Below are 20,386 nucleotides of genomic sequence, written 5' to 3' on the forward strand. Positions count from 1 at the left end.
TACACAGCCTCCAAAGTTTGTATGTGGTAGTGACTCACAGTGACTCCTGCATGGCTTAGAGGGGACATAGGTGGCAGATGATGACTGAATCAACAAGAGGAAAAAATCTACAATAGCAGAAGAAACATGGGATACTACAAACTGCAAGTTCCCCTACAAGCCACATACCATTTTGGAACTATACCACCATTCCTTCATTCTCACTGGCTCAAAGTCCTGGAACTCTCTCCTATTATGCACTGTGGGTTGACTTGTGCCATGTGGAATGCAGCAGTTCAAGAGGCAGCACACCACCCCCATCCCCATTAGGGATGGGCAATAAATGCTGGCATTGCCAGTGATGCCCATATCCTGTGAAAATCCCTGTCAATCCTAGGCACTCATTTCCAATCATTAGTTTGAAAGGTGTATGTGAAGCGTGAAGCATGAAGCATGTATCTAATAGGAGGAAATCATCTTCCTGGTAAACAAAACTGATAGATTAGTGATTACTATAACAAACAGGAACCTCATCAAACGCATCCTCCAAGTGTAGATATTAAGGAACGTTTTGAGTTTTTGTTTACATGTTTTGCCAACACAACCCACATCGGGCCAGCTTTAACATAAACTTTTAAAGATCAGCAAAAATGTTTAATCGATATGTTATGCTTACTGTCTGCGTCAGCCAGACACAATGTTGGGCTGTAGATGGCTTTGGGTCTTCTTGGGCCTGTTGACAGGCAAGTTGCCTTGCTTCGCCTAGACCCCGATCTCTGCTCGGGTTGAGGAAGAGGAACATTTGGATCAGGTAGAGTATGCAATATCTATGAACGAGAAAAAAAAAACATTGACTGGTAAAACATTTCAAAATACTCTGAGTTATAGAATTTTAAATGTAACTGAAGTAGAAAATATGCTGCCTGCATTGCGCTCAGCAACATATTATTGATTTACCATTTAGAAATGCAATGTTAATTCTCATCTTTTAAAACAACACTGATCTGAAAATACACCAAGCAGGGTTACCAAGGTATTTCTTTAAAGTCAAAAATGCCACTCAACACACTTTTACCATTGCTTAATATTTTTAGCTGATACTGATTGAAACTCTGCTTAATCCACTCAAACATTGTGTTTCATCCTCAACAGAGCAATATCCTGACTGTACCAGATGTTTTATTTACATGTACCATGCATACAAACATGCATGTATGCAACTACTACACTAATAAGATGACATCACAGTAATATCTGTACTATTTTTCAGTCCAGTTCTTAAGCAAAATACTTCACTACGTGTTTTCAAGTGTTGATACATTTTACAGGATAGAAGGAGTCATTTTAACTGATTGTGGCTCTACCATACACTTTCTAGAAAAATCTGAAACAACCCTCTGACCTCCTAGCCATTGAATCAGGAGTGTCACTTATTTACTTTTGAAAATAGCAAGGATGTTTACCTCAACTGCCCCACATAGAAAGGTATTCTATATTGTAAAGACATTCTATATTGCAATAATTGTAGACAAAATTGTCTTGTATCTACCTTAGTAGCCATTTAAAATCCTCCACTGCTCCCCAAATTCAAGAAATAGTGCTTCCATTATAACCTGATCAAAACCAAAAGCCACTATTAAATCTTTTAACTTCCACTGCTCTATTCCAAATAATCTCTGTGTTTTAAGTCTATAACATAAAAACAGGATCTCACGGCAACTACATTCATTAAACACAGTAGGTACACAGGCCCCCTTTTGTTTGGTCTGAGCATCAAAAGATGCACAAATGGTTTTGGAAGGTACAGTTGGCTGCTGACATTGCTAAAGCACTTTCAGAGCTCCTGTATGATTCTTGCACTTGAAGTTACGCCCGATCGCTATGAATGCCACTAAGATGAATAAAATGGACAAACAAAACACATAGTAACACTCTGGCTATCACTGAGACCTTTTTCTCACAGGTGGGAATGACCTTCATGAATGTGGTGAAGACATCAGTGAGCACAAGAATGTGTTTTGTCCCAAAACTGCTGGAGTCAGGGACTCTAATATCTATTGTAAAGATCTCCAGAGATCTCTTGGCATCCAAGGGTCCCATGTCAGGTGAAATGACTTTTATGCCCTTTCCAAAGTACACTGCTCATAAATCTGTCTGTAGTCATCAGTTTCATTGCCATTCTGGGCCAGTACCAATGTTCTCTGACCAACACAGTAGTCATTTATGATGTTGGGTGTCCCACTTGCTCAGTGAAGGGTAGCTGTCTGTGGTTGTTGAAGGTCAGTTATCTCAGCTCCAGGACATCCCTGCAGGGGTTCCTCAGGGTAGGCAAGACAATCTTCAGCTGTTTCATGAATGACCTTCCCTCCATCATAAGGTCAGAAGTGGGATGTTTACTCACAACTCCTCAGATACTGAAATAGTTTGTGTCCATATGCAATAAGATCTGGACAATAAGCAGGTTTCTGCTGATAAATGTTATGTAACATTTGTGCCACACAAGTATCAGGAAATGATCATCTCTAACAAGAAAAAATTCAATGATCACTTAACATTCAGCTGCATCACCATTGTTGAATATGCTACTTTCAACGTTCTAGGGGTTATCACTGGGTCAATCATGTAAATACTGTGGCTATAACAGCAGCTTAGAGATTAGGAATTTTAATGTAACTCACCTCCTCAGTCTCCAAAGCATGTCCACCATTTACAAAGCATGTCAGGAGTGTGATGGAATACTCCCTTCTTGTTTCGATGGGTATTGATGCCAAGCAGGACAAAGCAGCCTGCTCAACTGGCACCTCATCTATCATTGAACAGTGTGCATCCTCTACAAGAAAGCATTGCAATAACCCACCAAAATTTCTTCCATTTCACCTTCCAAATTCATGACCTTTACCATCTCGAAGAACAAGGATAGCAGATGCATATGAACACCACTTGCAAATTCCCCTCCAAATCACACACCATCCTGACTTGGAAACATGTCACCATTCCTTCACTTTCACTGGGATGGGCAATAAATGCTGGCCGAGCCAGTGATGCTTCCATTACTTTGAATGAAGCAAAAACTGAGACTGCAGGGTTACTTTGCACCTTTGAGAAGCTGCAATGCTTTTTCAATCTATGTAGGGGGTAAGCATATTTATAAATCTTTGTGTTTAGTGCCTGAACACAGATCATGAGTTTTTTATGTCTTTCTTCCTCATAAGGACTATGAGGGAGACGTAAAGACTTGATAACTTTCAGATCACAGCTTGTTTCAAAGATTTCTGCAGGCAGTTTTGAACACTGTCCTCATAATGAGTGGTGTCCAGTGGTAAGGAATTTTTATTGGATGGACATCAATCATCATAATTCTACGGTTCAATAGGTCACAGTACTTGCAATCACATCATTTTTCAAGTTGTCCCACACTTGGTGAAAATACAATCAAGCAATCTCCTGTGAGTGTCCTCCAACTCACTAATGTCTTTCTCAATTGGTCCACTACCCACGATATTAACAAGTTTAAGAACAATTGGAGGTGAACACCTTTGTGACTGCAAGTGGTAATCCACATGGGTACCCGACACCCTTACTCTCTCTCTTTGATGAGGCAGCTCCAATTGAGAGCTCTGCTACATGTGACACTTTAGTGAGGCCTGATGTTAACCGGTCGAGGACACTTGACTTGAACCTTCAAGAACAGTGATGGTGCAGGCAGGTAAAGAACTGCTTGATTTCCTGTTACTCAACGTCTTGTATTCTACGTACAAGAATACGGAGTATGTAGAGTAAGGTCAAAGATTGTTGACATTATCCGCCAGTCTCAGAACGTGCTGCACATACTCGTCACTAGACGTGCCTTTCAATTCTTAGCACATTTGACTCTAACAACCCCTATCGCCTCTCTGCTCCTATGATGCTGCTTGGCCTGCTGTGTTCATCCAGCCCTGCACCTTGTTGTCTCAGATTCTCCAGCATCTGCAGTTCCTACTACCCCTACTACCATAGATAGTCTCAACTTTCTTATATCTACTTGAATATCGCATGGGTCACATAAACCTCAAGTTATGAAAAATGGGATTGAGGACAGGTGAGAAGGGCTCAGTGTATCAATGATTAAGGATGTCCGGCCCTGCAAAATGGAGAGCCAATGGGATGAGAGACATCGATCAGTTTACACACCTCAGCAGGATACTCTCAGGAAACATGTTAATGTTGCCAAATCTCATGTATACCACAGGATAAATCTCTCTTGCTCTACATAAGACAGAGCTTCTTCCTAAAGGAAATTCACTCTCTGTCTAGTTCTTGGTAGAATATCCAACTAAATGAATGCCTACTGAGAAGGGACCACCATTGCAGGGGAAGGAATCTCTGTGCCCAACAGCTGGATTGACTGTAGATGCTGAGAGCAGACTCATTTTAAGTGTCCAGTTTTCCACATATACTCTTTGGAGTATTCCTTGGGCTGGATCAGCTCCAAGGCTTATTGAGGAGATAGGACAAGAAGCACTGGATCTGCACTACATCCCCATCTGTACCAACTGTTACATCTCAGATGTGTTAGAACTTTCACCGACTTTTTGTTATCTTGTTTTATTTTTAGTTATGGTTTGGTGTTGTGAACTGTGAGCTGAAAATGACCTTTGGACTGTGAGTAATAGCTTAACTTAAAACAAACTGTTGTTATTTTTCCCCATGAGGCCAGGCCTGAAAGTTAATTGTAATTTATTTCTTGTTAAAAGAAAAGTACTCTATAGATGCCTCAACTCCAGAGAGGCCTTATCTCAAGATGATGGCAGATATCGAATGTTAACTGGGACATGGTGGGGAGAAAGTCAGTCTAACAAAGGGAGACCAGAATTTGCACTGGTTTTGAGCAGGACAGAGGTTTGAATGTTCTCTGGCTGTGCTCGCATTATCAGCTTATTGGAAACTTGAAGAACTGAATCTGTTGTAAGAATGAAGTGATATATTCCTCAAAGCCTACAGGAAGCTATCTGCACACATTGTTGCAGTCAGAAACCAAGCAAGATACAATCCCATATGTCGGTGATGTTATAAGTTGTGGAGTCTGCTCAAGTGACCTGGCCAGTTACATCTCATTTATTTTACACTTTTGATATATTCCTTAACTGTGTCCATTTGTCTTTCTGTCTTTGTGAGAGAATGGGGTTTAGAATTAAAGAGGATTAGGTTTAAATTTAATACAGTAATTACATTAACTTATGGTTCAACATTGCTCTGCTGCACTTACTGTATTATTAATAAATTGTTAATCATTTGTTTACACTTTAAACCTGGTATCCAGGATTGGTCATTTGCAAAGTCTGGTTAGGAACCACTGGGGTCAGTTTTGAGGCTTCTTGAAGGGAGGACCATTTGCCTCAATCTGGGCGTAATCAAAGGCATGAAGGCAGAGAAATGGTCTCTAAATGTCTCCATGCTGGCCCTAGCTTCTATCCATGATTCCATCCACCTCTGAACATCACCCCACAGAAAGCCAAGTAAAAAGACTACATTGGCATTGGATCCTCTTAAACCTGGGATTTGATCAGCAGCCTTTAGGATGCAGAAGCTGCTGATCTCTGATTGGCTAACAGATTCTAATAAGCTGGTTCACTAGTGTTGAGGCTTGTAATACACCGAGAACCTTCCTGGGAATCTCTCAACCAGCTGATTGGCGTGTAATCCAGCAAAAAAAATGCTTGGCAGCGGGAGTGACAAGTTAATCATCACCTATCACTTATAAAATGGGGAAAATTGTAGCTCAATACATAGATAGATGGCAGATGTAATGAAAATGAAACAAAGCAGGAAGACAACTTTAAAAAGTGACATTTACGTTTTGTCTTTATCCATGACCTATGACAATGAGCTACCTAAAATACAAAATATAGCCACTGGAAAAAACAGATAACTCCGATCCTACCTTTTCATAATTCTCGATCAGAATCTCAACCACAATGTTCTGAAATTTAATGTTCATCATTGCTGCTACAGTCTCCTCTTGGGATCTCATTAGTGTTGGACCAAAAATCACACCCAAATTGGATATAGTCATCAGGTTCTTTTGACTGTGAGTGGATACTCTGAAATTACAGAAAGTGAAAATTATTGTGTTTAGAAGTGGCATTTACATTTATTTATAACTGGGAAACAGACATTCAAAGTAGCTGAATCTATGAGAATGTAGGAATATTAAGGCTGAAAGAGATCATTACACTTTAGACAATGTATGATCAGCTATCTTTTGCACCTTTTAATCATATTTTTCTGCCAGAAATGTAGCCAATGTCTTCTTGAATACAATCCATTTTCTCCAGTTTCCCTTATTTCTAATGTAAAGTGGTTACATCAAAATTGTTTGTTCACCTTCCACTTTGAAGCTGAGTCTCTGCAATTTCACTATCATTCCCTGAGATTTTTATCCAAAGGCATATTTGTCAGTAGCCCACTGATCAGTTCCCTTAAGTTATTCTTTACTTTTACTTACTGCCACCACATGCTGCAAAGACAGATGGTCTCAAAGGATAACACACAGTTGGAGCTGGAGGAGCACAGTGGGCCAGGCAGCAGCAGAGGAGCAGGAAAGTTGACATTTCAGGTCGGGACTGATGCTGCCTGGTCCACTTTGCTCCTGCAGCTCCACACTGCGTTATCTCTGACTCCAGCATCGGCAGTTCTTACTATCTCTGGTCTCAAAAGAGTTGTATTTGAGGACTCTCCCATGAATGGCCATTGCGTGAAAATCATTTAGATGCAATTCCATCCTCAATTCATCTGACAAGTCCCTTTCCTAGTCTCAGCTTTGTATTTATCTGAACCATAAACATATTTCTATTCAAACTACTTCATCTATTCGATGCCTTTCTCTTTTGGTTCATTTGTTTCACTTATATAATTTGATGCATAGCCATTATGTAGATCTGAATTGTTCTGCAAACTGAAATATTCTTCCAAACAACCATGGTCCTCATGTGCAACTCATGTACACTGCAGAAATGATTATTTGGCTGACAGAAAATCTGACAATGTTCCTCACCTTTAATGTGAACTATTCTCCGGATTCCTAGACAATGATACTGGAGGAGATTGAGGGTCCCGACCTGAAACGTCAACTTTCCGGCTCCTCTGATGCTGCCTGGCCTGCTGTGCTCCTCCAGCTCCACACTGTGTTATCTCTGATACTGGAGGATAGTTTTTTTTCTGTACATTCTAGGTCATCCATGTGAAGCATGACTAATTTACCTTGACCATATTTTCTCTTCATCTTCACAACCATTGTTATTGCACTCATTTGTCTTTATCAATTTATTTTGTAAGTTGCTCAAAAGAAAAGCACATTTTCTGAACTGGAAGCCTGGAGTACATCTGTCAATTCCAACTTTGCTTTAACTGGATATTCTTTACTTTTTCTAGACAATGTTTTAACAAGAATTTCATTATTTGAGAGATCCCTGCTTCCATCCCTGCTCTGTTTAGAATTAGAGTTAAGGTTATTGAACTTCATTAGTTGAGATACTACAGTTAGATTTCATGGAGCAAAGTCTCCCAGCTCTAATTGTTTAGACACATTTACTGGAAGCACATTCTTATATCTGTTAGGTGAGAACGGGTAAATCTGTCATGCCCTTTGAGTGAATAATTTGTTGGCATTCACCAAAGTCTCTGAAGGCCTTTAATAATGGTCACTCTGTCTTTGACACAAAGTGCCCATTGACTTCCTGTCACTAGTGTGAACACTTTGAAAAAGGTACGGAAGAAAATCGTGAAGGAAATGTTTTAGTACAAATCTAAGACTAACAGAGCCTAAACTCATGGGCGACTATCTATACTATCACCCACAGCCACTAATAGCAATTGATACCAAGCTGTTCATGTTAACAGTAGTAAAATGGTGTCAGATAATGCTGGCCTTGTCACATCCAATGAACAAAACAAAAGGTATTACTTGGTCTTGATTTCCTTGCTTGGACACCTGCAGGTAATAAGAGTTGGAAGAATAATTGAACCAATGCATATTGATGTAATTCAGTCCCAGTTCCAAGGTCTACATTTTAGTTTTATTTTGTATTATAATTTGATTTTATATAAGTTTTGCTATTTGATTCCAAGCTGGGTTCGTTTGGTTGAAAGATGGGGTGTTCTCTGTGGTCCAAGTTGAGGCATGTGCAAATATTGGGTGTAATAGTAGCACAGGTGGGGGAGACTTTTTCAGTGTTGGGACTATCCTAAATAGATCACATTGTTAAAAACTGGGTAATATGCATCAATTATTTTGAATTGCACTGATGACTGTTTATTTAAATGGATGTGTCACTCTGTAATTAACTGTATTGATTGACTTTCCCATATCTACTTGTTGTGGAAGGATAAAAGTCATTTTTCCAGTGTGCAAGTGCGGAGACCTTGCTGATGATGTTATCTTTCTTAAAAGAACCTTAAGTTTACATGGATTACAATGAGCAAAATATTATTTCGGACATAGCTTTTTCTACCATGTCTCCAGTCATCTACTAATTTTTGTGACATATTATGTATATAAGCACTGACTATTTATTACAAAGTGAATTGCTAACATTGAGTCACAGCCATTCACAGCATATCCAAAATCAATCAATTCATTAAACTTAAAAATATTTTTAGCAACAATGATACAAGCCCTATTATACTCTTAGTAGATTCACTTGCTGAAACAATAAATGGCATTTTTTTCACTTAGAAACTTTAAAATTAAGAATTAAGTTTGTATCTTATAGATTAATTTGATCAGAGGGCATGTTACCAAAAACACTCATACTTCACCCTTGCAATTAATGACATTACCAGTATCCTTTAATTAACAGGTTACAATGGCACTAAAATTATGAAGAATTAATGAACAGTAAATGAATTTCAAAGTGTTAAAATAGATGTCTAAAATGCAACATAAATTAAGTAAGCATGATCACCATTGGCAGAAAAAACAAAACTACTCACTTCACCAAATGTTTCAGCAAAATGTCAAGCATCTCCCTGTTCTTTTCTGGCAATTTATAAACCAATGCGTGAACAGCACGGACTCTGTAATTTTGGTCATCTGATTCTGTAGAAGTTTATACAACAGATTCAGTCTAATGACACTTTTTAAATGCTAGAATTAATAATAAATTAAACTGATACTTTAGTTTTACATGAATACCTTTCATTCAAGGAATGTATTTTAAAATAATGACTATCTGATGGCCAAATATGGTCACACTTTCCTGCTTAGACGGCACAACAATCATTAATCACTTCAGCATGAGATAATTGGAAAGAAATTCAATTTATGGGAGGAATTTTTCTAAAAACTGAAACTTTCTCCATGACACAATTTTACTCAATTTTATAGTAGTCAACTGAAAGTTTGGATATGTCATTACAGGAAAAAAAGAGCAGGATGCCTCCAACTTTCTGGCTCTTCTTTGGGGCCACTGCCAATCTGTCAAAATTCAGTGATTGGACGGAATGGCTTATGTTTGAGTTTTGATTTGTACTAATTTAAATGATTCAGAAACCAAGAAAAAAACCTCCAGTGTCCCAGCAATAACTGGTCTATCTGCTGCCTCAACATGAAAATTATGTAAACTCTGTGTTCTCAGGTTTTCTCTGAAAAGTCTATTACTTTCAAACTTCTGTACAAACTAATGTCAAATCTTCATAATAGCTACTTACTAACAGCTGCAATTAAATCCTTATGCAGTTTATAAGTCATCAATGGTTCCACAAGGCATCTAGGATAGGAAAAGAAATATCCTCGGTTAGGATTTAGACATTTGGCAACAATACAACTTTTACTGTGATTTGTGACTTGATGATAAACCACAAGAAACCAAATAAACCTAAACCTAGGATAACACAGTGTGGAGCTGGATGAACACAGCGGGCCAGGCAGCATCAGGGGAGCAGAAAAGCTGACATTTTGGGTCAGGACCCTTCTTCAGAAATGGGGAGGGGGAAGGGGGCTCTGAAATAAATAGAGAGGGGGGTGGGGCTGGGGAAGGTAGGTGGGATGGCGATAGGTGAGTGCAGGTAGGCAGTGGTGGGATTGGTCAGTGAGGTGGGAGGGGCGGATAGGTGGGAGAGAAGACGGACAGGTCAACGAGGTGGGGATGATAGGGAGGGTTGGTCAGGGAATGAAGTATGGTCATGGGATAAAAGGTGGATTTGGGAGCCTACAACCCACTGGTCTCATTGTGGACTTTACTAGCTTCAAAATGCTGACTGGCCTGCTGTGTTCCTCCAGCTCCACGCTGTGTTATCTCAGACTTCCAGCATCAGCAGTTCTTACTATCTCCAAACCTAAACCTGATGTTCTGTTATGTCTGCCACAATTTTCAAATAATCTAACAATTGCTGAGTAGCAAAAATGTATGTCACCATATGCAAAATTGCAATTGACAGCCTTTGAGTATTTCTACAGAATGGTACCCAGACAGTATTGGAAAACAATGGCAGAATTTCAGCCTGACTGTTTGTAAATTCCTTTCCCAATTTCTTTTAAAACCTGAAGAAAAAAAATGAAAGAACTGCAGATGCTGGAAATCTGAAACAAAAATGGAAATTGCTAGAAAATCTCGCAGCATTTGTGGAGAGAAATCTGAGTTAACGTTTCAGGTCCAATGACCCTTCTTCAGAATTGTGGTGAAGGGAATACATTGGGTGGGGAAGCCCAATGTCTACTCAGCATGGTATGTTGCTAGCAGCAGGAAGTGTGGCTGTATATTGTTTTACCAATTAAAGGGCTACTCCCACTGCTGCCAACAAGTTTTCCATGTGAGGAAGGGATGTTGCTGCATGGGTAGATGGTCAGATAGACCCTGATGACCTTACAGCAGGCTGCAGAGAATCCTCCTCTCTGTTTGATCCTATTCTCACCCACCTGCCCTCGCCAACCATATTTTTCCATGTCTAGGATATTATTTAGGTCAATTGATCTGTTAACAATTTCTGTATTAGCTTTAATTCTGTAATTCTGTAGATACATATGAAACCAAAGCCTGCCCACACTATGTACAATGGGGGTGAGCTAAGGTGGTGAGTGAACACCAAGCCATGTAATATCCAGCACCATATTTCCATAGAGTTTGTTCAAATCTTGATTTCACATTTAAGAGTCTTGCCATTAAAGATACTATAAATCCAAAATTTGAAACAGAGTATGATGGAAATTCCAGGCAGGTCAGGGTTAACATTTCAAGTTACTGACTTTCTGTTAGATGCACCTTGTTTGTGTTGATATTTCAGATCAATGATCTGTTGTTAATTTTGATCGGTCATTGATCGGAGCACAACCTTGAAAAAATATTTTTTTCCACGTTTTTTATTTTGCACTCATCAGGATTATTTGCAAGAATATTCTTGTGAATCATCCAGATTATTGCAAATTGACAAGCATCAACAAAATGTATATTTTTTAGCATTACTCAAGTTCTGTACTGTCAAATGACTATGAGCATAAACTCTTCTTTTTCTCTCTGCATGTGCTGCCAGACCTACAGCAATTTTCAGCATTTTCTGTTTTGACTTCAGATTTTCAGAATCTGTCATCTTTTATTTCAGTACTGTTGTTTCTGGCAGTGTTCAGCATAGTGTTACAGTAAGCTGATTTAGTGCAAAATAAGTTTTGAGTGTGTTTAAAGAAAGAAGTGGAAAATGTATGAATTTGCGCAGTACTAATAATCCAGAGCCGCAGGCTAATGTTCTGAGGATAGGTGCTTGACTCCTACCATGGGAGATGAGAAATCTGAATTCAACAAAAAGAATCATTGTCAATTTTTTTAAAACCTGTCTGCTTCATTAATTATAGAGAAAGTCAGTAATCCTTATCTAATCCCGCCAACACATAACTCCAGACCCCACTACAATGTGCTTGACTCTTAACTGCACTCTTGCAGTGACCTAGTAAGCTATTCAGTGATAGTGAACTACACAAAGTCAAAGCAAATGACTGAAACCACACAGAACAGCCAGAATCAACCTAAACACGAGAAATGACAACAGCATCCTGTCAACCATGTAAAGCCTTCTTACCAACATCTAGGGGTTTGTGACAAATTTGGGAGACCTGTCCTACAGATAGGTCAAGCAACATATTGCAATATTGTTGGATGTCCCAGACACCGCCATCAGTACCCCTTGATAAAAACCATCCCGGGAATGATCCACCAGTGTTGGTGGCATAGTGGTATACAGCGGGGAACACTTGCCCTACAAGTCATCAATGTTGACTCTGGATCCCACAAAATGTCATGACATCAAGTCAAACAATACTCCTGCTGACATGCCTTGCTGTGCTACCCTTGGCTGATGTTGACATCATTTTTACCAACCTACCTGTTGCAGATGCATTTATTCATGTTAGCATCAGTAGGCATGGCTGCTGCACAGTCATTATGGAGGTGATTTACACTGACAATGCCCTCTGTAATGTTGTCCAGTACTGCCACTGTGCTAAATGGGACAGACTTTGAAAAGATCTAGCAACTCAAAACTGGGTCCACAATACGTTATGGATGCCATCAGCAGCCAGGAATTGTATTTAACCACAACCTGTAGCTTCGTGGCATCTAATTCTGTACGCTACCATTATCATTAAGCTGAGAGATAAACCCCAGTGCAATTAAGAGTGCAGGAGGACATGCCACGAGCAACAACACACACACCTAAAAATGAGGTCTTAACCTGGTGAAGCTACTACACATGATTAGTTGAACATTAAATAACAGAAACGGCATGCAATTGACAGCTGGGTCACAGCTGACAGATCTAAGTTGGCAGTCTTGCCACAGCCACTTGTGAATGATGTGGACAATTGAACAACTGAAAGGAGAAGGAAGGCTCTACAATGTTGGGGAAACATATCATCGTCAGTGCAAAAGTCATGACTGCAGTATTTGCATCCATTATTTGTCACGAGTGTCAAGAGGATGATCAATATTGGCCTCCTCCTGAAGACCCCAGTATCACAGACAAAAACAATTTGAATTACTCATGGTATAAGAAGAAAAGGCACTGGATGCTGCAAAGGCTGAATTCTGGCAACATTGCAGCAAAGTAAAGAAGACTAGTACCGCAGAATGTGGGACCAAGTCCTAGAATTCACTTGGTCACGAGACTGTGGATGTCCCTATAGCACAAGGATTGCAACAGTTCAAGAGGGCAGTTCACTACCACATTCTCCAGGGCAAATAGGGATGGGCAATAATGTTGTCTGATGACATGCTCCTCACAGATAGGAATAAAACAAGTGTGATTTGTCATGATATTGTCACACTAGAATGAACACCTGAAATACTTATGTAATCTGTCTATGAAATCTATTATTGACACTTATAAAATTAACAAGATGGCATGACCTTAAAAGAAATGTAAAGTCACAACATTCTTGATCATTTGAGCAATTTAAATGCCTAAATTCTTTGCTGGCACTGCAGTACAGTACCTTGACATTGTTCCATTATACGTTATGCTGTCTTTCATATATTTTAACTCAGGCCTGGTATATCCATTCATGTGAATTCAATAGATTCTAATGCAACTAGTATTGGAGGACTGAGTTTTTCCAGAAACCTGGCCAACATAAAAATAAAATGTAACAAAATCAGATTCTGTGAGCCAACATTATTCCATCAGTGTCTAGTAATACAGGAAGTGGGTGAATGCTGAAATTGGAAGCCATCCCTCCCTTTTGAAAAAAAAAAAGCTATTGAACCTGTTAAGAAGCAACCGACTGTCCTTCTCCAATGATCACTCCATGTTTCATTAATCATATGGGAAACATGTTGGGAATGAGTTATGCCACATATGAGTAAGCTTCAAGAATACAGGCCTACAAACAGGACCATTCCTGTGTGTAACAACAGTGTTTAGCTGTCAGTAGAGTTGATTTGTTCAGTTTTAAAGATTGACATAACAATACTGGAAATAGTGAGACTAAAAGGGACCTTTAAATTGGTGGGTGGAACATACCTCCCCCACCTTCTCCTGCTAGACATCCTGCCTCACATTGGATTTGGATTGGAGACCCCCTCATAAAAGCTGATGCTGGATTCAAAATGCAAAACAGTGAGGGCAGGAATGAGGGGACCGCACACTTACTGTTCTCCTTCTACCAGTCATATTGAAACTGCAGAGCTCAGCCTCCGTTACTAAAGGTTCAGCCTTGATCCTAGTCCATTAACCCATACCTGAGATAAGTTTTAAGGCCACTTGTAATTGTCTTCATATCCCACAATTCACTATCAAGTTCCATGTCAGGTGGTGCTTTAGGTGCTATTGAGAAAGAAAACATGTATATATTATGTTTAACATAGATAACAATTCAATTTTACAACACGTACTGATTGAAGAAAATTAACAAGATAAATATCACAGCTTCAAGTAATTTACACAGGATAAATCATTTTCCAAAAATCACAACTTTTTACACAAATCCTAACTTCCAACAGAGGCTTGGAGACAGTAAAGACGACAGATGCTGGAAGTTAGAATCGATAAATGTAGAGCTGGAAAAGCTCAGCAGCTCAGACAGCATCTGAGGGGCAGGGAAGTCAATGTTTAGGACTGAAACTCTTCCAGCTTCACATTTATTGACTCTAACTGCCAACAGAGAATATTTTAGAGGAATATTATGCATTTCTCAGCCATTCCTCATTGTATGGAATTTCCCTCAGCAAAACCATAAATGTAAAAACTTAATTTATTTCTTTTTTGTAACTTGCACTGGCTGCCTTCTGTAGCATCCAATTCTCAAGTTTAACTTTCAGTGCAGTGTGGTGCTTGAGCATGTAGCATAACAGAAATGCTGGAACCAAATCAGTGACATTTGAATAGGCAGGTGTGGAAGATAAAAAAAAACAAGTAACTTTACTGTATTAGCAGCAATAGCCAAGAAAAGGAACTGTTTTTGAGTGGTATGATCCAGTATTTTGGAATTGAATTATATTAGACAATTTGGTCAGGCAGTAAAAAAAAAATTGCACTTTGGTCAGAATACATACAATCAGTGCATGTATGTCCAAATAGAAATGAAAGTATAAAAAATGAAAACACAAAGTGATTCCAGACTTCCTGCTCAAAGTGTGAACAGTTTTGGTCTCCATTTCTGGGGAAGAATGCTCTTGCTCTCGAGGGAGTGCAGCGAAGGTTTACCAGGCTGATTCTGGGGATGGTGGGTCTGACGTATGAGGAGAGATTGACTAGGTTCTGATTGTTTTCACTGGAGTTCAGATGAATGAGGGGGGATCTCATACAGACTTATAAAATTCTAACAGGACTGGACAGGGTAGATGTGGGGAGGATATTCCTGATGGCGGGTGTGTCCAGAACCAGGGGTTACAGTCTGAGGATTCAGGGTAGACAATTTAGGACGGAGATAAGGAGACATTTCTTCTCCCAAAGAGTGGTGAGCTTGTGGAATTCATTACCACAGGAAGTATTTGATGCCAAAACATTGAATGTATTCAAGAGGCGACTAGAATCAGCACTGGGGTGAATGGCATCAAAGGTTACGGGGAGAAAGCAGGCTCTTGAGTTGGACGATCAGCCATGGTTGTGGAGAATGGTGGAACAGGCTTGAAGGGCCGAATGGCCTCCTCCTGCTCCTATCTTCTATGTTTCTATGTGCTATCAGCAAACCTTTCAACAATGCCCTCAGCTCCTCTGTTCTTATCGTTAATGTATAATGTGAATAGTTGTGGTCCCAACATGGATCCCTGCAGAACTCCACTAGTCACCAGCTGCCTTCCTGAAAAAGATAATTTTATCCTCACTCTCTGCCTTCTGCCAGTCAGTCAATCCTCTATCCATGCCAGGACCTTGCCCCTAATACCAGGGGCTCTTATCTTATTTTGCACCTGCCTTGGGGCAAAGAGATCACATCCACTGGCTCTCCTTCATCAGACTTGCTCAACAGCTCCTCAAAGAACTCTAACAAATTTTTCAGGCATGATCTTCCTTTGATGAAGGCATGCTGACTCTGCCCTGTTTTACCATGCACTTCCAAGCACTCTGCAATCTCATCCTCATTCACCCATATTTACTGTGCTTATTTGGGGTGTATATGTGAGGTCCTTCAAGAGGTAGCTGCATTTACTGGTCCAGGTTAAAGACAAGTGTCATCACAGTAAGCTGTATGTGAAACGTGCACAGTGACCAACCAGGTGGGAAACAAGTCCTGAATACAAGGTGTCTTGATCAGGTTGTTGGTAACTACAAATTGATTACAGTCATCTCTGTGAACCAGAGGTAATCAGAGATGACCTTAAAAGCATTACTGATGAGTCATAATTCATGAAGGCAATCAAATCTCATAGGTTGCAGAAGGGCATGGAGCTATCTTTTTCTTAATCATTAACCTTGAAACTGTAACTATTCACTAACATGCTCTTGTATGCAATGCTGCATTTCTTGGGTAATGTGAAGGGATGGGCTGGGGCTGGGTGCAGGGTTTCAGTAGTCCAATTGAACTTACAATCTCCTACTGTCTTTGGACAGGATGGCTTGTGCTGCACATGTGGGAATAAAGTCTACCATATCAATGGTCCATGTAAAGGCATTCCCTGGCCCTCCTTGTTGGAGTCCTTCACGTTCCACTGAATGGAGGACTATGCTAAACTGTTACTTGTGTGAGATGCAAATCGCCACACCTTAGAAATGTTTCTCTTCTGCCATGAGGCTATATTCTTGAGGCCTCTCAGATTCTGGCTTCTTTTCAAGGGCTAGATGCCCTACAACGATGGTTACTGGGTGACAAGGTAACAATGTAGTCTCTGTAACCATGGATGGTGACTCCATTATGCAAACCTCTGACTGAGGCCGAGTCCAGACACAATGCAACCCATTCTTCCACAAGAGCCATCGTGGACCAGACAACAGGTCTCCTAAAGATGAGGTTCTAATGATGGGTTAGCTCTTGTAGTGCAGTCCAGATGGAGTGTACTGTATAATCTTAGCATGTTGTGGTCTGCCCAACTGGAGCAGGCAAAGAAGACATGTGATATGTTTGTAAGAGCTGGGAAAATTACAGATATCTTCAAAGAAGAAAAGTGAAGACAGTAACCATGAGGAATGTCACATTCAACTTTATGGAGTGGTTCAGCATTGATTGCAACAAGCCAAGAAATTCTTAGCTGATGACCAGTTGCAATCAACGTGAGTTGGGTGAAGTGATCAATCATGGACTATCCATTTGTTGTTGTTTGAAAGGCCAGGTTCTATTGACGTGAAAAAAATCTACAGCATCATACATGTTTTGGTCTTATCCACATACAAGAGATGTTCTGTATGATGGCTTCATGTTTTAAGAAACAGATCCACTAGGCAAAAATCTGCAATGAGTTAACCTTTACCTACACACAGCTAACAAATGTATCAAGGCATTTAGGGATATATGAAACAGATCGCAAATCTATGCAAAACTTTACAGCTGTGTTTAATAATCATTGAAAATCTAGGAATAAGCTCTTAAAAACATACATAATCTGACACATAAAATGAAAAATATGCAGTGTATAATTTGTGCAACTCCTTTTGAGAATTGAAGAAACGTCTTACCAAATACAGTATTCATTAGCTTCTGCACTTTGGAATTTACTCCACTCATTCTGTACAGTCCCATGGCATTAATACCTTTGAGTAGATAATGTCAATGTTACAAACATGGAGAAATCATGTGAATCAAACAAGTCCTTTCACAGAAATTATGAACATCAAATCGAATGTTACTAAATTCCAACAACTAATCAGTGAAAAATGATTAAAAGTTATATGGTTGATTTTTTCTAATGCAAAATTACCAGAAATATTACATTTTATAAAAAGCAGGACTAGTAACATCAGTGGAGAGGAGAACAGAGTTATCATTTCAAGTCCATAAGACCCTAAGAAATAGGAACAGGAGGAGGCCCTTCAGCCCCTCAACTCTGCTCCAACAATCAAAAGGATCACAGTTGATCCAATATGCCTAACAACCACTTTCCTATCATTTTCCAAAATTATCGACTCCTCGCTGATCAAAAAACTATCTCAACTTTAACATACATGAGAACTCTGCTCCCAGCTCTCTGTGGCAAGGAATTCCAAAAAAACTTACAACCCTCGGAGAGAAGAAATTCCTCCTCATCTCAGTCTTAAATTGGTGCCCCTTTATTCTGAGACTATGCCCTCTGGTCCTAGACTGTCCCATGAGGGGAGACATCCTCTCAGCATTTACCCTGTCAAGCTCCTTTAGAAGTCTGTATGTTTCAATGCAATCACCTCTCCAGTGAGTAAAGTCCTAACTTGTTTAGCCTTTGCTCAAAAGTAAATCCCTCCATACTGGGGATCATCCTAGTGAACCTTGTCTGAATCGTCTCCAATAAAACAATCTTTCCTTAAATAAGGGAAGGAAAACAAAGCTCACAGTACCCCAGATGTGGTCTCACCAGCACCTTGTACAGTTAGAGTAAGACTTACTCTTATACTCAAACCCCCTTGAAATAAAGACCAACATTCCATTAGCTTTCCTAATTATTTGCTGCACCTGTGAATAAGTATTTCCAAGTTCCTTTGTATTGCACTTTTCTGCAGTTTTTCTCCATTTAAATAATGATGCTTTTTGTTCTCGCTTCTAAAATGGACAACTTTACATCTCACGTCAACACCATTTGCCCACTTTTCACCCAATTACTTAACCTATCAATCTCTCTTTGTAAATTGTATCCCTCTTGTAACATGCCTTCCACCTCTGTTCATGTAATCTGCAAATATGGCTACAGTACATTCATTTCCTTCCTCCAAATAATTAATATATGTTATAAGTGACTGCAGTCCTAGGACTGGTCCTTGTGGAACTGCACTGCTTATAGGTCGCCAACCTGAAACAGAACTCCTTAGCCCCACTTGCTGTTTCCTGCTCATTAGCCAATTCTCTGCCCTTGCCAGTACACTATCTGTAACAGCATGGGCTTTTATCTTGTGACTTCACCTTTTGTAGGTGAATGCCTTCTCAATGTCCAAATAAACCACATCTACTGGTTCCAGTGTACTCGCTCTGTTTGAGATTTCTTTGAAAAACTTTATTAAATTAGTCAGCCATTGTTTCCCTTTCATGCTGACTCTGCTTGATTACATTATGATTTTCCAAATGTGCTTCTAGATTTTCCTTAATAATTTGTTCCAACATTTTTCCAACTGTAGATGTGAAGCTAATCCGCTACCTCCTTTTTGCCTCCCTCCCTTTTGAATAGGGAGGGAGTCACATTGGCAATTTTCCAATCTTCTGGCTCTTCTCCAGAATCAATGACTTTTCATCAGAACTGTTTCTGATGAAAGGTCACAGACCTGAATCCCTAACTACTTCTCACTCCACAGATAGTGCCAGACCATAAAGTATTTTTAATTAAGTAAAATCGATTTTACATGCTATCTGAAATCATATGCCTGACTTTCCTGTTTTTATTTCAGATTTCCAGCTTCCACAGTTTTCAGTTTTTTATTTCTTTTCTAGTTCTTCAAGTCTTGTTTGTAGAACTATTGGATGAAAGCTTTAGATGATTATAATATGCACCTCAAAAAAAAAATTGGTTTCCAACAACAACAGCAGATGTTTTATTTGCATAGCTTGTTGTGTGACAAATATCATAGATTTACCTTAGCTGCCAGTTTAGAGGCAATATATGGAGATATCTGGTACTGATAGTAACAAATCAAGCCCTGAGCCTCATCAGGCATTCTCACATCCTTGCTTGCAGGATGAATATTAGTTTTGTCAATTCTTGATAAACTGTGTTCAACTGTGAGGTACAGATGTGATTGAGCAGTATGAACTTTGTAATACTGAGGTACACTTCCCACTGGTCAGTCATGGAGTGGCACTCACATGATTATAAAGTGACAGGTACTATATACATGCCCTGGAAGAATAAGGTGCATGAGGGGTTTGATAAATTGCTTTGAAAGGTTCATATAACAGTGTTAATAACAATTCAAAGTGTCATTAATTCATGGTGGAAAAATATACATCCCAGAAGGGACAGGTGGAAAATCAAACAAAATGAAAAATACCAAATAGATGTGAATCAATCTGTAAGTCACTAATTCTATTTCAAATTATATTGAAAACTTTGGAGGCAAAGCCAGTCAATAGAAACTCACAAAAAAGTCATTAATATTTATCTGTACTCGTACCAGTAATATTTTTCCATAATACTGTGATTGATATGAAGTTTAGAAGATCTATTAAGCTCCAAAACCAACAGGGGAACTAAGAAAAAAATAATTATTTGCTGATGGGCTTTCAAACAAAGCATTTGTTAATGACAGGTAACAAGGTGTAGAGCTGGATGAACACAGCAGGCCAAGCAGCATCAGAGGAGCAGAAAAGCTGACGTTTTGGGTCTAGACCCTTCTTCAG

General features: G+C 39.4%; 1 protein-coding gene across 1 annotated transcript in view; it reads right to left on the minus strand.

The window, feature by feature from the left end:
• The window catches only part of arhgap42a (Rho GTPase activating protein 42a), a 120,796-nt gene that overhangs the window by 22,159 nt on the left and 78,251 nt on the right, over positions 1 to 20,386 (minus strand). The window contains exons 10-15 of the mRNA XM_048598432.1: positions 17,548 to 17,622; positions 14,181 to 14,265; positions 9,667 to 9,725; positions 8,950 to 9,055; positions 5,900 to 6,059; positions 656 to 806 (exon numbers count right to left, since the gene is read on the minus strand). Coding sequence (XP_048454389.1) covers positions 656 to 806; positions 5,900 to 6,059; positions 8,950 to 9,055; positions 9,667 to 9,725; positions 14,181 to 14,265; positions 17,548 to 17,622 — 636 coding nt within the window. The remainder of the gene's footprint in view (positions 1 to 655; positions 807 to 5,899; positions 6,060 to 8,949; positions 9,056 to 9,666; positions 9,726 to 14,180; positions 14,266 to 17,547; positions 17,623 to 20,386) is intronic.

Source organism: Rhincodon typus, chromosome 6 (genome assembly GCF_021869965.1).
Source record: "Rhincodon typus isolate 14 chromosome 6, sRhiTyp1.1, whole genome shotgun sequence".
NCBI lineage: Eukaryota > Metazoa > Chordata > Chondrichthyes > Orectolobiformes > Rhincodontidae > Rhincodon > Rhincodon typus.